The sequence below is a fragment of the Oryctolagus cuniculus genome, chromosome 6 (genome assembly GCF_964237555.1).
Source record: "Oryctolagus cuniculus chromosome 6, mOryCun1.1, whole genome shotgun sequence".
Taxonomy (NCBI): Eukaryota; Metazoa; Chordata; class Mammalia; order Lagomorpha; family Leporidae; genus Oryctolagus; species Oryctolagus cuniculus.
The window spans coordinates 160,120,680-160,137,969 of NC_091437.1; the positions used below are offsets into that span (position 1 = coordinate 160,120,680).

The 17,290-nt window shown below is 54.3% G+C and overlaps 1 protein-coding gene across 3 annotated transcripts in view; it reads right to left on the reverse strand.

The window, feature by feature from the left end:
* ZFAT (zinc finger and AT-hook domain containing) overlaps positions 1 to 17,290 on the reverse strand; it is a 205,903-nt gene that overhangs the window by 68,669 nt on the left and 119,944 nt on the right. For all 3 annotated transcript variants that reach the window (XM_070075863.1, XM_070075861.1, XM_070075862.1), the window contains exon 11: positions 10,684 to 10,772. In XM_070075863.1, the coding sequence (XP_069931964.1) occupies positions 10,684 to 10,772 (89 nt within the window). The remainder of the gene's footprint in view (positions 1 to 10,683; positions 10,773 to 17,290) is intronic.

Sequence of the window (17,290 nt, forward strand, 5' to 3'; positions counted from 1 at the left end):
TTTACTCCCCAAATAGCTGCTGTGCCGATCTGAAGCCAGGAGCCAGGTGCTTCCTCCTGGTCTCCCATGCGGGTTCAGGGCCCAAGCACTTGGGCCATCCTCCACTGCCCTCCCGGGCCACAGCAGAGAGCTGGACTGGAAGAGGAGCAGCTTGGACTAGAACCTGGTGCCCGTATGGGATGCCGGCGCCAGAGGCAGAGGATTAACCAAGTGAGCCACAGCGCCAGCCCCAGCAGTTTATTTTTAATATGAGATAATCATTCAGAAGTAAGATATATTAAAAAGCCAACATCATATGAAAATAAAAATATCCCAGCTGTCCAATCAAGTATGTTTTCTGGATTTTGAAAAGTACAGGAGCCAGCACTGTGGTGCAGCAGGTTAAAGCCCCACCTGTGACACCAAAACCCCATGAGCTACTCCACTTCTGATTCAGCTCCCTGCTAACGTGAGAGCAGTGGAAGGTGGCCCCACTGCTTGGGCCCCTGCCACCCACATGGGAGACCCAGATGGAGTCTGGGCTCCCGGCTTTGGCCTGACTCAGCCAGCCCTGGCCATTGCAGTCATCTGGGGAGTGAACCAGCAGATGGAAGATCTCTTTCTCCCTCTTTCCACTTCTTCCTCTCTCTTTCCCTCCATCTCTCTATCCCCTCCCCCCTCCTTCCTTCCCTCCCTCCCTCCCTCTCTCTCTCTGTAATTCTGCCTTTCAAATAAATAAAATCAAATTTAAAAAAAGAAAAGTGTTATGTTAAAATACTATTCTCAGGCTTTGATAGCTAACAAGAATGCTAACAGAAATCTGGCATCATTTCCTAGAGAGAATGGGCCAATCAATCAAGTTCACAGAGCTATCAGGAAATAATCCCAAATCAGCTAACAAGGGAGATCTGAAGACGCATTTTGTATGAGGTTGTGATGCAGGCCCTGACCTGATCTCCCTCTGACATGCATCTATGAATACCTCTCCCCTGCTTCTCTCTCACCGGCACTACTCACCCCAACCTCAACATCTCTCAGGACAGGAGAGAAAACAGCACAACTGCTCTTTTTCAGAACCAGTAATTACAATCCAGTTTCACAGGCTGTGTGGATCCCGGTGAATTGTACATATAAATAGTGCTCAAACTCATTCCTAAGGCCACCCTGTGGTACCAGCAGAGGACTGGCTCCAGGACCCCTCTGGAGAGCAGAACCTGCAGACGCAGGCTGGGTGTTCGGCCTGGCAAGTAGGAAACCATACATCCCAGATCAGGGTGCCTGGGCTCGACCCCCACCTCTGGCTCCCGTCACCAGCCTTCTGCTAGTGCAGACCCTGGGAGGCGGCACTGATGGCCCAAGTGAGCCGGTTCCTGCGACACCATGCAGGAGGCCTGGATGCCGCTCTCAGCCCCTGGCTGCAGCACTGGTGCAGGCACAGCCATCGCAAGCATTTGGTGAGTGAATCCACAAACGAGAGCTCTCTCAAATGAAATAAATCCTTAAAGATTTATTTACTTATTTAAAGGCAGAGTTGAGAGAGAGAGAGAGAGAGAGAGAGAGAGAGAGGATCTTCCATCCACTGGTTTAATCCCCAAGTGACTGCGACAGTCATGGCTGGGCCAGGCTAAAGCCAGAAGCCTTGAAATTCCACCAGGGTCTCCCATGTGAGTACGGGGACACAGGACTTGGGCCATCTTCTGCTGCTCTCCCAGGCATATTAGCAGGGAGCTGGATTGGAAGTGGAGCAGCTGGGACTTGAACTAATGCCCATATGGGATGCTGGCATCACAGGAAATGGCTCAACACACTATGCCACAACACTAGCCCCAAAATAAAATTTTAAAATAATTTTCTTAATCCACAGGTAAGCAAGCCCCTTATATAAAATGGCATCATATTTGCATATAACCTACACACTTCCTCCTGTACACTTTAAATCATCCCTAGATCACTTGCAACACCTAACGCAATGCAAATCCTATGGAAAATGAGGGGCCTTTCAAAGTTCATGGGAAATGCATAGTATAAAAAAAAAACTAAGCTAAGATTTCAGAAATGATTTTGAACCAACATGAACTTATTTTCCAACTCCATTTTCCACAAATTTTTGAAGCAACTTATCATTGCTATAGTGTATTATTTAGCGGACAATGACAAGAAAGTACACACGCGGCTTGGCAAAACAGGAGCCCTCGAGCGTCCCTGTTAACTGGAGTCACTTTGGATTCGTGGACAAGGAGGCTGCCTGTGTCTGCGTCAGCCAGCTCCACCACTGAGAACATTTCACCAACAGAACCACGTGTCCTGGCGCCAGACAAGGAGGAGAGCCCCACGCGCTCCCTGCAAGCAGCCTCGCGGCCTCACATGGGGTGTGTGGGCTTGTCTATCAGCAAGAAGGCAAAGAGCAGAACAGCAAGACATGAGACTATTCCTGGCCTGCTTCACAGCCGTCCATCTTGTCCAGGGACCTCCTCCCGCACCCGTGTCAGGTGAGAGGTGACAGCCACACCCCAGGGGGTGCAGGATAATCACAGACGACCCCTCCACCACCGGTGAATTCCCGGCATTCTGTAGCCCTTTGCACGACAATGCTCATCACAGGGTTACTCACAAGAGCAAAACCGAGAACAGCCGAACTACCCAATTACAAGGGACATGGCTGACTAAAGAACGGTGCTTGTCCTTCAGCAGCCATTAAATAACAAACATATTTCTGTGAAATGAGAACAGCTTGAGACGCTGATCTAGAAAGGTGGCACTGGTAATTGCATGCAGGCCCTCAGGCCTTGCCTGTTCCTGGGGGGCTACACTCGCTCCCCTAGAAGCAAAGGATTCCCAGCAAAGCCTACGACCCATCAAACAGAGCCTTATCAGCAGGAAATCTGGTGCCCTAGTGGCCGTCACACAAAGCTACCTACACAATGACCTCAACCCTCTCTGAAAAACAATGCATCCAGGGGCTAGTGCTGTGGCACAGTGGGTTAAGCATCTGCCTGCCTGTGGTGCCAGCATCCCATATGGGTGCTGGTTCGAGCCCCGGCTGCTCCATTTCCAATCCAGCTCCTTGCTGATGGCCTCGGAAAGCAGTAGAAGATACCCCAAGGGCTTGGGCCCCTGCACTCATGTGGGAGACCTGGAAGAAGCTCCTGGCTCCTGGTTCCTGGATTTGGATCGGCTCAGCTCCAGCCATTGCAGCCATTTGGGGAGTGAACCAACAGATAGAAGACCTCTCTCTCTCTCTCTTTCTCTCTCTCTGCCTCTGTCTCTCTGTAACTATGCCTTCCAAATAAATAAATCATTAAATAAAAATGCTGGCCGGTGCCGCGGCTCACTAGGCTAATCCTCCGCCTTGCAGCACCGGCACACCGGGTTCTAGTCCTGGTCGGGGGCGCCAGATTCTGTCCCGGTTGCCCCTCTTCCAGGCCAGCTCTCTGCTGTGGCCCAGGAGTGCAGTGGAGGATGGCCCAAGTACTTGGGCCCTGCACCCCATGGGAGACCAGGATAAGTACCTGGCTCCTGCCATCGGATCAGCATGGTGCGCCGGCCACAGCGCGCCAGCCGCGGCGGCCATTGGAGGGTGAACTAACGGCAAAAAGGAAGACCTTTCTCTCTCTCTCTCTCTCTCACTGTCCACTCTGCCTGTCAAAAATAAAAAAATAAAATAAAAATAAATAAAATAAAAATGCATCCAAAACTTCCAGGGGAAAGCAATCCACAAACATTTTCCAAGTCTTCTTTGGTGGATACAGATTTTCTTTGTAAAATTAATATGCAAAGGAAAATGTAATTTTAAAAAGCAATATCGGGATCTGCCTTTATTATAGCACTTTTCCGGCACAAAGCATATACAGGAAATTATTAATCTAGATCTAAAGCAAACTGGTTTTATCACGACGCCAACTGCAATAGGTGATTGCTTCAGGATTCTTTTTTTTTTTTTTAAGATTTATTTATGTATCTGAAAGGTAGAGTTACAGAGAGGCAGAGGCAGAGAGCGAGAGCAAGAGCGAGGTCTTCCAGCTCCCTGCTGTTGGCCTGGGGAAGCAGTGGAGGACGGCCCAGGTGTTTGGGGTCCTGCCCCACGTGGGAGACCCACAGGAGGCTCCTGGCTCCTCACTTCAGATCAGCCCAGCTCTGGCTGTTGCAGCCACTAGGGTAGTGAATCAGAGGATGGAAGAAATCTCTTTGTCTCTCCCTCCCTTTCGGTAATTCTCCTTTCAAATAAGTGAATAAATATTAAAAAGAAATAAAATCTGATGCCTCATGCTACAGATAAGAAACGTGTGTGTGCTATGTATCTTCTAACCTTCATGAAAACAATCTACCAGAGAGGAACAAAGGAAACCGGCGGGGGGCGTGGTGGGCAGAACAGTGCCCCTGAGGAGACATGCACCCCCAGCCCCGGAACCTGCACAGACTTCCCTCCTCCCAGCTCAAAAGCACCGGGGTTGGTGGGTGGCATTCAGTAGTCAATCAGCTGACTCTGGTACAAGCACACTACTGTGGGATAGGTGGGTGACCCCGAGGGCTCCACGAGGCCCTGAGGGATGGAAGAGGCGGTGGAAGGGGGAGTCAGAGGAGACGTGATGGAGGGAAGCACTGATGCACACGCAGGGTGGGAGGAAGGGCCGCAAGCCCAGTGAAGCAGCAGCTCTAGGAGCCAGGAAAGGGGGTGCGCACTTCCCCTGGAGCCTGCAGGAGCCAGGAAAGGGGGTGCGCACCTCCCCTGGAGCCTGCAGGAGCCAGGAAAGGGGGTGCGCACTTCCCCTGGAGCCTGCAGGAGCCAGGAAAGGGGGTGCGCACTTCCCCTGGAGCCTGCAGGAGCCAGGAAAGGGGGTGCGCACTTCCCCTGGAGCCTGCAGGAGCCAGGAAAGGGGGTGCGCACTTCCCCTGGAGCCTGCAGGAGCCAGGAAAGGGGGTGCGCACTTCCCCTGGAGCCTGCAGGAGCCAGGAAAGGGGGTGCGCACTTCCCCTGGAGCCTGCAGGAGCCAGGAAAGGGGGTGCGCACTTCCCTGGAGCCTGTAGGAGCCAGGAAAGGGGGTGTGCACTTCCCCTGGAGCCTGCAGGAGCCAGGAAAGGGGGTGCGCACTTCCCCTGGAGCCTGTAGAAAGCAGGGCGGCCCTGACAACACCCTCGTTTTCACCCAGAGGCCCACGTGGGATCTTCAGGCCAAAGATTTATACAATCTGACCAGTATGGTGCAGAGTACGGATTTCTGAGCGTCAGAACCACACGGAAACAAACGCGTGTAACCGATACAGTGACGAATCACTGGTGGTAATTTGTCACGGCAGCACAGGAAGCTTGCACAAGGACAGGATGGGGTGGAGACAGGGAGCGGGTGAGGGCTACTGCCTGGACAAGAGGAAGGAATTTCATTCTTCTCAATTAATTTGCAGTGAAGATGTACTCCAACTTGTAGGCCGAGAGCAACAAGGCCGGGTTCAGTGCTTCCCACTTAGGCGTGGGAGCACCAGGTGCGGGAGGAAGTCCAAAGCCACAGGGAGCCCAAGAGAAACTAGCCATGACCTGAGGCCCAGCCCAGTGCAGTAGCACCAGGGCCCGGCACTGGGTGCCAACGGTGTGATGGCAGGAAATGACCACAGGTCACTGCCCCCTGACTAAAACCAGGCCCCAAATTCACCTCCTCTGCACCCAAGACAAACAGCCCACAATCTTAGGAAGCAATAATGAGGGTTCCAGGGGAGACCAACTGTTTCAGCTGTGGCTGGTTAGGAAACGCAGACGTCCACACTGGAAACCAAGGAGGTGGGCGGAGGGGCTGTGTTGTGGCGTAGCGGGTAAAGCCGCGCCACCTGCAATGCCAGCAACCGGTGTGTGTGCTGGTTCGCGTCCTGGCTGCTCCGCTTCCCATCCAGCTCCCTGCTAATGGCCTGGGAAAAGCAGCAGAATATGGCCCAAGTGGCTGGGCCCCTGCCACTGACGTGGGAAACCAGGCTGAAGCTCTGGGCTCCTGACTTCGGGCCTGGTTCAGCCACGGCTGTTGCAGCCAGCTGGGGAGTGAACCAGCAGATGGATGATATCTCTCTCACTCACTCACTCACTCTCTCTGTAACTCTGATTTTCAAATAAATAAATAAATATTTTCAAAAACAGAAAACCAAGGTGTGACTCCAATTCTGGAGTCGTTAGGAAAATAATTAACCTCACCGGCCCAAGCATCTCACTCATCAAGTGGGAGCCTCCTTGGCTCTCCGTTCTCTGGCGTAATAATTGTACTGGTCTAAGAAAACTTAGAGACCCAAGGAAACACATCTATGCACTGCAAAATGCGAAATAAAGCTCTTCATTTTATTGATGCACGACACGTGTGTAGCACTGAAGAACTTCCAGGATTCAGACTGTGACAGTCCTAGCAAGTGATGTGTGGGTCCCAGCAAGAAACTCGTGTCCATCAACGAGGATACATGTTAAAAGCCATTCATAGGGGCCGGTGCTGTGGCATAGTAGGCTAAGCCTCTGCCTGCAATGCCGGACACATGGATGCCAGTTCATGTCCCAGCTGCTCTTCTCTGAATCAGGCTCTCTGCTTATGACCTGGGAAAGCAGTGGAAGATGGCCCAAGTGCTTGGGACTCTTTACCCATGTAGCAGACCCAAAAGAAGCTCCTGGCTCCTAGCTTTGGATAGGCTCCGCTCTGGCCATTGTGGCCATTTTGAACCAGTGGATGGAAGACCTTTCTCTCTGTCTCTCCCTCTCTCAGTCCATAACTCTACTTCTCAAATAAATAATCTTTTATTTGTTTGTTTGTTTTTAAAGATTTATTTATTTATTTGAAAGGCAGAGCTACAGAGAGAGTGATCTTCCATCTACTGGTTCACTCTCCAGTTGGCCGCAATGGCTGGAGCTGATCCAAAGCCAGGAGCCAGGAGCTTCTTCTAGGTCTCCCACATGGGTGCAGGGGCCCAAGGACTTGGGCCATCTTCTACTGCTTTCCCAGGCCACAGCAGAGAACTGGAAATGAAGCAGAGCAGCCAGGACTCAAACTGGTGCCCAAGTGGGATGCTGGCACTGCTGGCAGTGGCTTTACCCACTGTGCCACAGCACCGGCCCCAGTAAATAAAACTTGAAAAAAAAAAAAAAAAAAAAAAAAAAAACCCGTGCATTGTCGCTCCCCCTCTTCGCAGAGGAACAACACTAAACCCTGCCTAGGCTTCATATTGGAGTCATGGCACCATTATGTCGCTCCCCCTCTTCACGGAGGAACGACACAGGACCCTGCGCTGTTCTTTTGCCTGCTCGGCCCTTCCCGGGTTTGCTGCTGGTTCTTCCCGGGTTGGCTACCGACCCTTCCACCTCCGTGGAAGGGCGGTTCCCCCTGCCACTTTCCCCACTTCCGCGGGGGAGCAGCATACCGCCGGCCGGCTCTCTCGGGGGCTGCACAGGTGTTCCTTCAGATGTTCCTGGTGCATGTTGTCTCTCTCCTCCTTTATAGTCCTCTTCCACCAATCCCAACTCTGCTACCCACACGCCGAGTACGCTGCTCTCCTCCAATCAGGAGCAGGATCAGCTCCTGCAGGTCATCACTCAAGTTGGCGAGAGGCAGCTGCATAGAAGTTGTTACTCCCTTCTCAGCGCCATATTGTGGGAGAGCAGATGCATAGAATAAGTCTTAATTCCAGTAACAGTCTAGTCCGAGTTGCTCCCCACAATTCCCCCTTTCTTTTTATTTTTGGCGTTGATACGCGCCTGTCTTCGGTGCCCCGTGGCACACACTCTGCTCTGCTTGCTAGAGTTGCCCACAGGTGCTTACAAGCCCTACCAATCAGGCAAACCGAATCCGGGTCCTCTCTTCGCCATGTTGTGAGGAGGTTTTTAGGCGCTGATGTGTGCCTGTGTTCGGTGCCCTGCAGCGCATGCTCTGCTCTGCTAGAACTGCCTGCAGGTGCTTACAAGCCCTACCAATCAGGCAAACCGAATCCAAGCCCTCTCATTGCCGTCTTGTGGGGAGACTTATTGGTGTTGATAACGTGCCTGTCTTCGGTGACCTGCAGCTGCCCACAGGTGCTTATCGTCTTACTAATCAGGCAGACCGAATCCAAACTCTCTCATTGCCGTGTTGTGGGGAGGCCTTATTTTTCTCTATTTCTCTATCTCCGGGCATTCCTATCTCTCCTATTTTACTTCTATCTGCCAGCATTCCTATTTCTCTCATTTTACTTCTAAACTTCTGTTTCTCTTATCCCCGCGGCTTCCCGGCGCCCGCCCCGAGGCTGCTTCTTGGCGCCTCGCCCCGCGGCGGCTTCCCGGCTCTGCGGGGCTTCCCGGCTTCACGCGCACTCCACGGTCTCTGCGCCCTTCACGCTGGCACCACGGCCTCCGCACTAGCCCCGCGTTCCCTATCTATTCGCGCCCCGCGCGCTCTCTCTGCACGCGGCGGCTTCCGCGAATCACACAGCCTAGCTCACGTTTCTGCCACCGGTATTCAATCTAAGTTCCCCGGGGCTAACCTGGCGAATTCAACCTAGCTCACGTCTCCACTTCGGTTTGGCTTCCAGTCTTTTGCTCCCCGGGCTAATCTGACGGATTCCAACCTAGCTTACGCGTCTCCGCCTCTGGTTTTAGCTTTTCGCCTTTTGCTCCCCGGGCTGACTTGACGAATCCCAAGCTAGCTTACGTCTCCGCCTCAGCCTGCCCCCGCAGCTTCATTTTCCCTAACATTTTTCTCTACCCGGTATGTTTCCCTAAGTTTTCTTCCAACAATATTCCCCTCTCATTTCTCCTGGCTTCTCCCCACAGTCCTTATCCGAGTCTGTTTGTTCTAGCTTTCACTTTCGCTTTTAATCTCCTAGCTTCCCCGCCATAGTCCGCATCCGAGTCTATGTTTCCTCCAGCTTTCACTTTCGCTTTCAATCCTAACTTCTTCCAGCACTTTTTCCGTCCGGCTTTTCCCTAAGCTCTTTGCTAGTCTCTCTCTCCGGTATTTTCCCACTTCTTCCCGTTTCTTCCCTCCTAGGCTTCCTATCCGAGTCACGGCACCATTATGTCACTCCCCCTCTTTGCGGAGGAACGACACTAAACCCTGCCTAGGCTTCATATCGGAGTCACGGCACCATTATGTCACTCCCCCTCTTCACGGAGGAACGACACAGGACTCTGCGCTGTTCTTTTGCCTGCTCGGCCCTTCCCAGGTTTGCTGCTGGTTCTTCCCGGGTTGGCTACCGACCCTTCCACCTCCGTGGAAGGGCGGTTCCCCCTGCCACTTTCCCCACTTCCACGGGGGAGCGGCACACCGCCGGCCGGCTCTCTCGGGGGCTGCACAGGTGTTCCTTCAGATGTTCCTGGTTCATGTTGTCTCTCTCCTCCTTTATAGTCCTCTTCCACCAATCCCAACTCTGCTACCCACACGCCGAGTACGCTGCTCTCCTCCAATCAGGAGCAGGATCAGCTCCTGCAGGTCATCACTCAAGTTGGCGAGAGGCAGCTGCGTAGAAGTTGTTACTCCCTTCTCAACGCCATATTGTGGGAGAGCAGATGCATAGAATAAGTCTTAATTCCAGTAACAGTCTAGTCCGAGTTGCTCCCCACAGTGCATCATCAACAGCCTTGTGCCCATGAGTGACAAAAGACACAACGCTCAAGGTGCTAGACTGGGAGAGGATGAAGTCCACCTTCTGCCTCCTTCACGGTGTGGACATGAAATCCTAGAGGCCCTTGCTGCTCACACGTAGGGCCTCAACTGCGCGAGGAGAAACCATGGAACGCATCTCCTGCCAGGCTGTTCTGGGCCTGAGAAGAGCTGGCTGTTGGGAAGTGGTGGGCACAGTCATCTCAGCGGCCAAGGTCTGCGCATACGCAAGGCACTAAAGACCCCCAGGTGACCGGCTGCCTTCTGCGCTTCCAGTTCTTCATGATCAAACAGATGGAAACGCAGCAGGGATGAGCGTTGATGGACACGAAGTTCCTGCCTGGAGCCAGCACACGACACTCAGGCCGGGCAGGCTGGGAGTGTGGTGGCCAACAGCCCCTCGACCTTCCATGATTCTCTGAGTTTAGCGGTAGGCACAGTTTCAAAAACCGCCTTAGAGCAGCCTGTTTGCAGATCTCGATGACCGCATCTCCATGTGCGTGCACCAGCGTCGGCAGCATCATCAGTTTAAAGGGCAAGGCCGGCCAAGTGCTGAGCAGGACTCTTTACAGAACAAGTTACTGGACCATGGTGCTTGTTACCAGTAACCACACCGTCAGCACTGGCTACAAGGCTATGAGCACCCACACTGAAGAACACTCAATTACAGGTATTGAAGGAATGCAGGGAGCCACCTGGGGCCCTTGCTGCATGCTGGGGACTGGGCTGGTGACTTCTGAGTGCTACCCCTGCTCTCTCAACGCCTCCCAGGTGGGCACGTGACACCTGCTTCTCAGTTCACCTGAGCTAATCCAGGATCCGACGTACCACACCCTTTCCTCTCCATCATGGCAGGTGTTTAGGATAGGAGACGCCTTTTCCTCCATCTGCAAACTCTCACCCTGTTCTCTGACTTGGCGTCAGAGCGATGCTACCCACGTGGACAGAGCACCCCGACTGCACAGGCCTCAGCCCCACATGACCAGGGACTGGCCCGGAAGTGAGGGTAACCCCAATGGCTGCTGAACGCAGGCTCCCTCCACCTCACCTTGAGAAGGGAAGCCTCTGGCCTCCTGCACAACCCACCCCACCCCGCCCACGCCATATCCTCTCACCTTGAAGGAGGCGTGCTGCTCCATGTGCCGCAGCAGCTGGGGCTTCTGGGCCGCCGTGTAGTCACACACTGTGCACTTAAACTGCTTCCCTGCAAAGAAGCAGAGGACAAGGTGAGTGTCGCCAGGCCGGCAGCCCTGTGGGCGAGGAGTCGCAGCACAGAGCCAGGCACACAGTCCTGTCCCCTGCTGGGAAGGAGTCCCGCCGTCCTGGGGAGTTGACAGGGGGGCACAGGTGCGAGGCAGGAGGCTCAGTCTTCAGCAGTGGGTGCAGACGGGAGCTGGGGGGGGGGGTCGGCCAGCTCGAGCTGCTGAGGCCCCACAAGCAACGGCACCCACGCAGGCTCCTGTAAAGAGCCAGGTGAGCCCCAGTCTGGAGGGGAGGGGAGCAGCCCAGAGGACTGGACCGTGGGGTGGTCAGGAAAGTGGAGCGGCTGCAGCCTCCTTGTGGAATACCGTGTGAGGGCTACACTGAGTCCAGAGCCAACTGGAGAGAGCGCGCCAGAACCAAAAGGGCCTGGGGATCTCACCCCAGGAGCAGAGTGACCCTCAGGAAGGGGCAGGATCTGTGACAGCTCCTAACGCTGGCAGGAGTGGAAACGGTGACTCTGAGGGCAAGCTAGAAAGCAAACTACAGAGAAACGTAAAACGTGGCCGTCTCTGGCAGGCCCACACGTCGAAACAAAGCAATGGGCATACACGGGCACACGGCATATTCGCTCCTCATCGTCAACTTGCAATCATACAGACCTGTGCAACCCTCTGCCCCTGCAGTAAACTGCTCCACGAGCCACTTCTAGGCGTGCGAGCGTCCTCGGTAACAACCACTGCCCTGCAGCCCGGCTCCCCAGAACACTGGCTCCTCAGACAGGCCGAGTAACGCTGCCAACAGGTGCATCCCCTTCTGCTCGTCTATGTGCGCTCAAACCCGAGGAAACAAACTGCAAACTGTGTTCTCAACAAGGTCACCAATGAACCCACGGTGCCGAGCCAGCAAAGGCCTTGAGCCCCTCTTCTACTGTTTGAATCCACCCAGCGGTGCTGATCACCCACGCTCCAGGAATTCTGTCCTCTGAAGCCACAGCACTGCCGCCTCCTGGACCTCCCCAAGTACTGATTCCGAGCATCCCCAGGGCAGCCCCCCAGGCAGCCAGCTTTCACACACCGATGCTCCACGGTGCTCCAGCCACATTCTTCTAGCTCTGCGATCTCCTTGCATGTAACACTCTCCCTTACGGGCTTCTGTAAACCTTGAAGCCAAAATCTGCACCTTCCACTCTTATCTTTTCCCTGAACCTGGGACTTGAGTGCCTAATCACCTGCAGGACTGGCCACTTCGCTGTCCCACACCTCCTAAGCTGGACTCGCTGTGTTCCTCACCAAACAGCTTCTACCTCCAGCCTTCCCTGTCTGTCACTCACGTGATCACCCAAATCAGACACCTGCTGGCCCTTTCTCAACATTGCTACAGCCCTTTCACTCACATCACTCTCAGCACGTGGTCTCATCTCCTCTTCCCATGCCTGTGGTCTATGTCTAGTCCTAATTCCACTATTTCCACAGTATTCTTTTCACCTCACTGCTTTCCTCAGTCAACTGCAAAAGCTCCTAAGTTGGTTTCCTTGCCTTCATGCAACCCTCCCATCCCCCTGTCATTCATCCATCCCAACTCCCCATCCTCCGTCCAGATGACGGACAGCATAAACCATCCTGAGCTCTCCTGTATAACCCACCAGTGATGCCCATTGTAGAATGACATTGAAGTTCCAGGGCCTGGCACAAAAATCTCTCTAGAATCAGAACTCCCTCCAACCAACACACCTTCCAACTTCCTCTTGTGCCTGTCCTTCTGTGCTTGGGCTCTGTCACACAGAACTCCTGGCCTGTGTGACCTCAGACTCCCCAGCCTTTGCAAACACTGTCAGTGCCGGGGTTCACTGCCTTTCGGCATTGACTTTTCTTTTTTTCTTTTTATTATTTTTTACAGGCAGAGTTAGTCAGTGAGAGAGACAGAGAGAAGGGTCTTTCTTCCTTTGGTTCACCCCCCAAATGGCCACCACAGCAGGTGCACTGCGCCGATCCTAAGCCAAGAGCCAGGTGCTTCCTCCTGGGGTCCCATGTGGGTGCAGGGCCCAAGCACTTGGGCCATCCTCCACTACCTTCCCAGGCCACAGCAGAGAGCTGGCCTGGAAGAGGGGCAACCAGGACAGAATCTGGCACCCAAACCAGGACTAGAACCCGGGATGCCAGCGCCACAGGTGGAGGATTAGCCTAGTGAGCCACGGCACCAGCCTCAGCATTGACCTTTCTTTGCCTTAACTCAAGCTCAAGTTGAATAACATCTCCAGGACTTGGGCTAAGAGCCAGCCCCTCAGCCCCTCTGCATGCCCCCACTGGCCACTGGCCATTGGCCACGTGTGTCAGCTTGTTTCCTGACTCTGCCTTGCACCCACCTGCTCTCGAGGCAGAGGCTGCTGCCAGCTGCCCACATCTGGATACCCCAGAACTTGGACGTATGCACACAGTGAACAGATGCCATGTATTTCATTAAAATGAACTGTATATCACACAATGGGAGCAACAAGTGGATACACACATCATACACATCTCAGTGCTACAGCTGTATGGTTGTATCTATCACTCAAGGTGAATGAAGCCCAAACCCTGGATTTTACCAATTCAGCAAGTCCAGAGCAGAGTGAAAACTTCTCAAGGCATTCAAGTTATAAAAAGAGCACTCACGACTTTTTCTTAAAGGTCAACTTTTTCCAGCTGTACTACCCCACACTTCCACACATTTCAGTATAAACTCCACTACGTCCACTTCGGCACCAGCCTCTGACTCATAAACACAACACCACGGAGCCAAGAAGCCTGAACAAAGTGGTGTTGGGTTCCAAACCAGCCCAGTGTGGGGAGGAAAGCAGACAGAACCGTCCTCCAAGGTGACAGTCTCGCCACTCGTCATCAAACACTTGGACCAACGAGTGAAAGATGCAGCCCTGACGGGAAGCAAGGGGACCGCCTCGCTGGCGATCGGGAGCACCCTTGGCACCACTCTGGTTCTGAGATGGGAAAGGGGGCAGCGCCGACCGCCGTGCCCCAGCGAGCCTGCAGGGCCTGGTGGCAGCTCAGTGCTCTCGGCAGCCCCTGTCCAGGGGGCCTGGGAGAGCACTTGCTTAGTCCTCGGCTGCCGGATTAAGATAACGGACTGCAGATCCACGACGCATCATGAAACAGCAGTAGTGCCTGGAGACGATCCTGGATGTTTCTCATCAAGAGAGCTACCCGGGAACAGCCTGGGGAGATCAGGCGGGCTGATGGACCTCAAAGGGCCGGGGGCCGGCATCGAATGTCTGTGTGCCGGGTGCAGACCCCACAGATCCCAGGGAAAGGAAAACATCACAAGGAGGGAGAGAGGTTACCTTTCCAAAGTCAACCACTTTCTCCCACAGCACACAGTCTAGCTGTACCTACCGGACCGTACGGACCCCTGCGCTGCACCAGGCCTCAGTGGCTTCAGCCTCACTGTGCACCAAAGCCCGGCAGGCCACACAAGCAGGACTCGCCAGGGCCTGCACTTGCACCCCAGTCACTCACAGACACAGGAGAATCAGAGCCTAAGAACGCAGCACAGTTTCCATGGGGGGTGTGTGTGTGTGCGTGTGTGTGTGTGAAAATCACGCAGCAGCATCCCTGTGTCTGTGCCACTCAACCTGTCTGTCACACAGACAGCTGCCCTGTGCAACCGCCCTGGAGGCCAGCGGCAGGGAGTGCTCTCTTTCCGGCTCTGTGCAGCTTTGCCCTGTGTGGCCCCAGGCCCTGTTAGAAAGTGGAGCGGTCACCCGGCTGCTACAGGGGCAGCCTGGGGCACCAGGCCTGCAGACACCTAAAAAGTACCCCTTAGGAAGCAAGGCCAGGGTGCAGACAGGACTGGGGGTGGACCCTCCCCACCACGGCGACCCAGGGACGCTGCGGACAGTGCCTTCTCTCCTGCCACTTTCCACCTCCCTGTTTGTCTCAGACAAGCAAACGCCTCGGTTCTCATTAAGCCGGCCAAAAATAATACACCGAAAACAAAAACGGTAAAAGCAGAGCAGGGCAAGCGGCGGTAAAGCTGTGGGAAACGGGAGCTGTGACAGCACCAGAGGCCTTCAGCCCCGCCCCCAGCAGCTGCTCCCAAGGCCTCGCAGGGCTGCCAGACCCTGGGGATGGGCTCCATGTGACTCTCTGAGCTCAGGTCCTGCCACACCCTGCCCACTGCAGACACACCCACCCCACTCCAGCCCCCAGGGCTCGCTGGGGCCCGAGCTCTGCTGGCTGCATTTCCCTCAACCCTTCCAAAAGTCATCCTGCTTCGGATCCCCCCACCCCCGACTCAGCTCGAGCACTCCTCTGCTTACGGCATCTCCATATTTGTATTTTGTATTTTCACTTTCACAATTTTCCCATTATGACACTTTGTCATGCTGCCACTGTGACACAGTATCCATGTTCTTTTTCTTTTTCTGTTGTTTTGTTTTGTTTTTTAAGATTTATTTATGGGGGCCAGCATTGCTGCCTAGAGAGTAAAGCCCCTGCCTGTGATGCTGGCATCCGGTCTGGGTGCTGGTTCTAGTCCAGGCTGCTCCACTTCCGATCCAGTTCCCTGCTAATGGCCTGGGAAAAGCAGCCAAAGGTGGCCCAGGTCCTTGGGCCGCTGCACCTATGTGGAAGACCAGAATGAATGGAATGAAGCTCCTGCCTCCTGCCTTCAGCCTGGCCCAGCCCAGACATTTACAGCCATCTGGAGAGTGAACGGGTGGATGGAAGATGAAGATCTCTCTCTGTATCTCCTCCTCTCTCAGTAACTCTGACTTTCTTAGAAACAAGTCAATCTTTAAAAAAAAATTTATTTTATTTTATTTTATTTTTGACAGGCAGAGTGGACAGTGAGAGAGAGAGACAGAGAGAAAGGTCTTCCTTTACTGTTGGTTCACCCTCCAATGGTCACTGCGGCCGGCGCACCGTGCTGATCCAAAGCCAGGAGCCAGGTGCTTTTCCTGGTCTCTCATGGGGTGCAGGGCCCAAGCACTTGGGCCATCCTCCACTGCACTCCCTGGCCACAGCAGAGAGCTGGCCTGGAAGAGGGGCAACCGGGACAGAATCCGGTGCCCCGACTGGGACTAGAACCCGGTGTGCCAGCGCCGCAAGGCAGAGGATTAGCCTATTAAGCCACAGTGCTGGCCAAAAAAAAATATTATTTATTTTACTTTGAAAGGCAGAGTCATGGAGAGAGGGAGAGAGAGACATTTTCCATCTGCTGACTCACTCCCCATATGGCCGCAGTTGTCTGGGCTGGGCCGGTGAAGCCAGGAGCTTTATCCAGGTCTCCCGCATGGGTGGCAGGGTGCTCAGGCACTTGGGCCGTCTTCTGCTGCTTTCCCTGGTGCTAGTAGGGAACTGCATAGGAAGTGGAGCAGCTGAGATTCGAACCAGCTTGCACATGGATGCCAGCATCCCAGGAGGTGGCTTAACCCACTGTACCACAACACCAGCCCGAACACATTCTTGATTTATATTGTGGTCATCATCTTTCACCCCTGCCAGGCTTCTGGCCTCTTGGCAGTGGTCTCTGCTTCAGCTGTCACCAGTATCCACTGCAGTATCCAAAGGCCTTAATCGCCAAAGCAGCGAGGTCGTTCACCTGCGGTTGGCTGCCTGCCACCTGGAAGGTGGTGGGAACCTCAGGGTCCTGAGGGCCTGGAAGTCTGGGCACTGCAGGAGGGCATGGAGCTCCTCCTTTGAGGTCTGCTCAGCCACAGTTCTGTCCCTCTCCCTAATCAGCAGGTCACAGCGAGCCAGCGACATGGCCCTGCCCACCATCCCCCCCCTCCAGCCACCGTGGACAAGCGACCGAGCTGAGCCAGGAATCTGAGCAGCCGGGCAGGGGGCGAGACACACTGGAACAGCTATGGCTGAGTTTTCACTCTGCGGATGGAAGCTGCAAGCAAGCCCGTCCACAGGAGTTGGGGTGGCAGCGAGGAACACGGACAGGATGTCAGCAGGAAGGCCAGGAGCAGGGAGCAGAGAGGACCTGCACCAAAGCCACTGGGCTGGCCACGTCCAGCCACTCTGTGAGCATCACTGAGCGGCCACTGGGGACAACAGGGAGCAAGGCCCTTGGACTCCTGGAGCTCATTATCAAAGTGGACAGCCAGCAAGCATGCCAAGAATAATCATAAACCACTCGGCCAGGGCAGGGGCTGGGCTGATGTCAGGCTGAGAGGGGAGGATGAGGAGGACCAGCCACATGACGAGCAGGTGGAGACAGTGCTAAGAATGTCCCGGGTCACTGGGGGATCACTGGAGCCTTCGCAACAAACAGCCCTGTCTGCACGTCTTCAAGTGAGTCTCTGCCAGCAGCGACCCAGAGTTCTAACAAGAACAGCGTTAGAGACCAGCGAATGGGTGAACAGGAAACACCAAGACCCCAGAAGGCCAGCAGACCAAACAACTCACGCAGGAGAAGGTAAAACCAGAGATCCGTACGCAAAGAAAGCCCAGCGGCGTTAAACATGCAGACAGCACTCTGAACCAATGCTGCACGCAGTTTATAAAAATAGCTCAT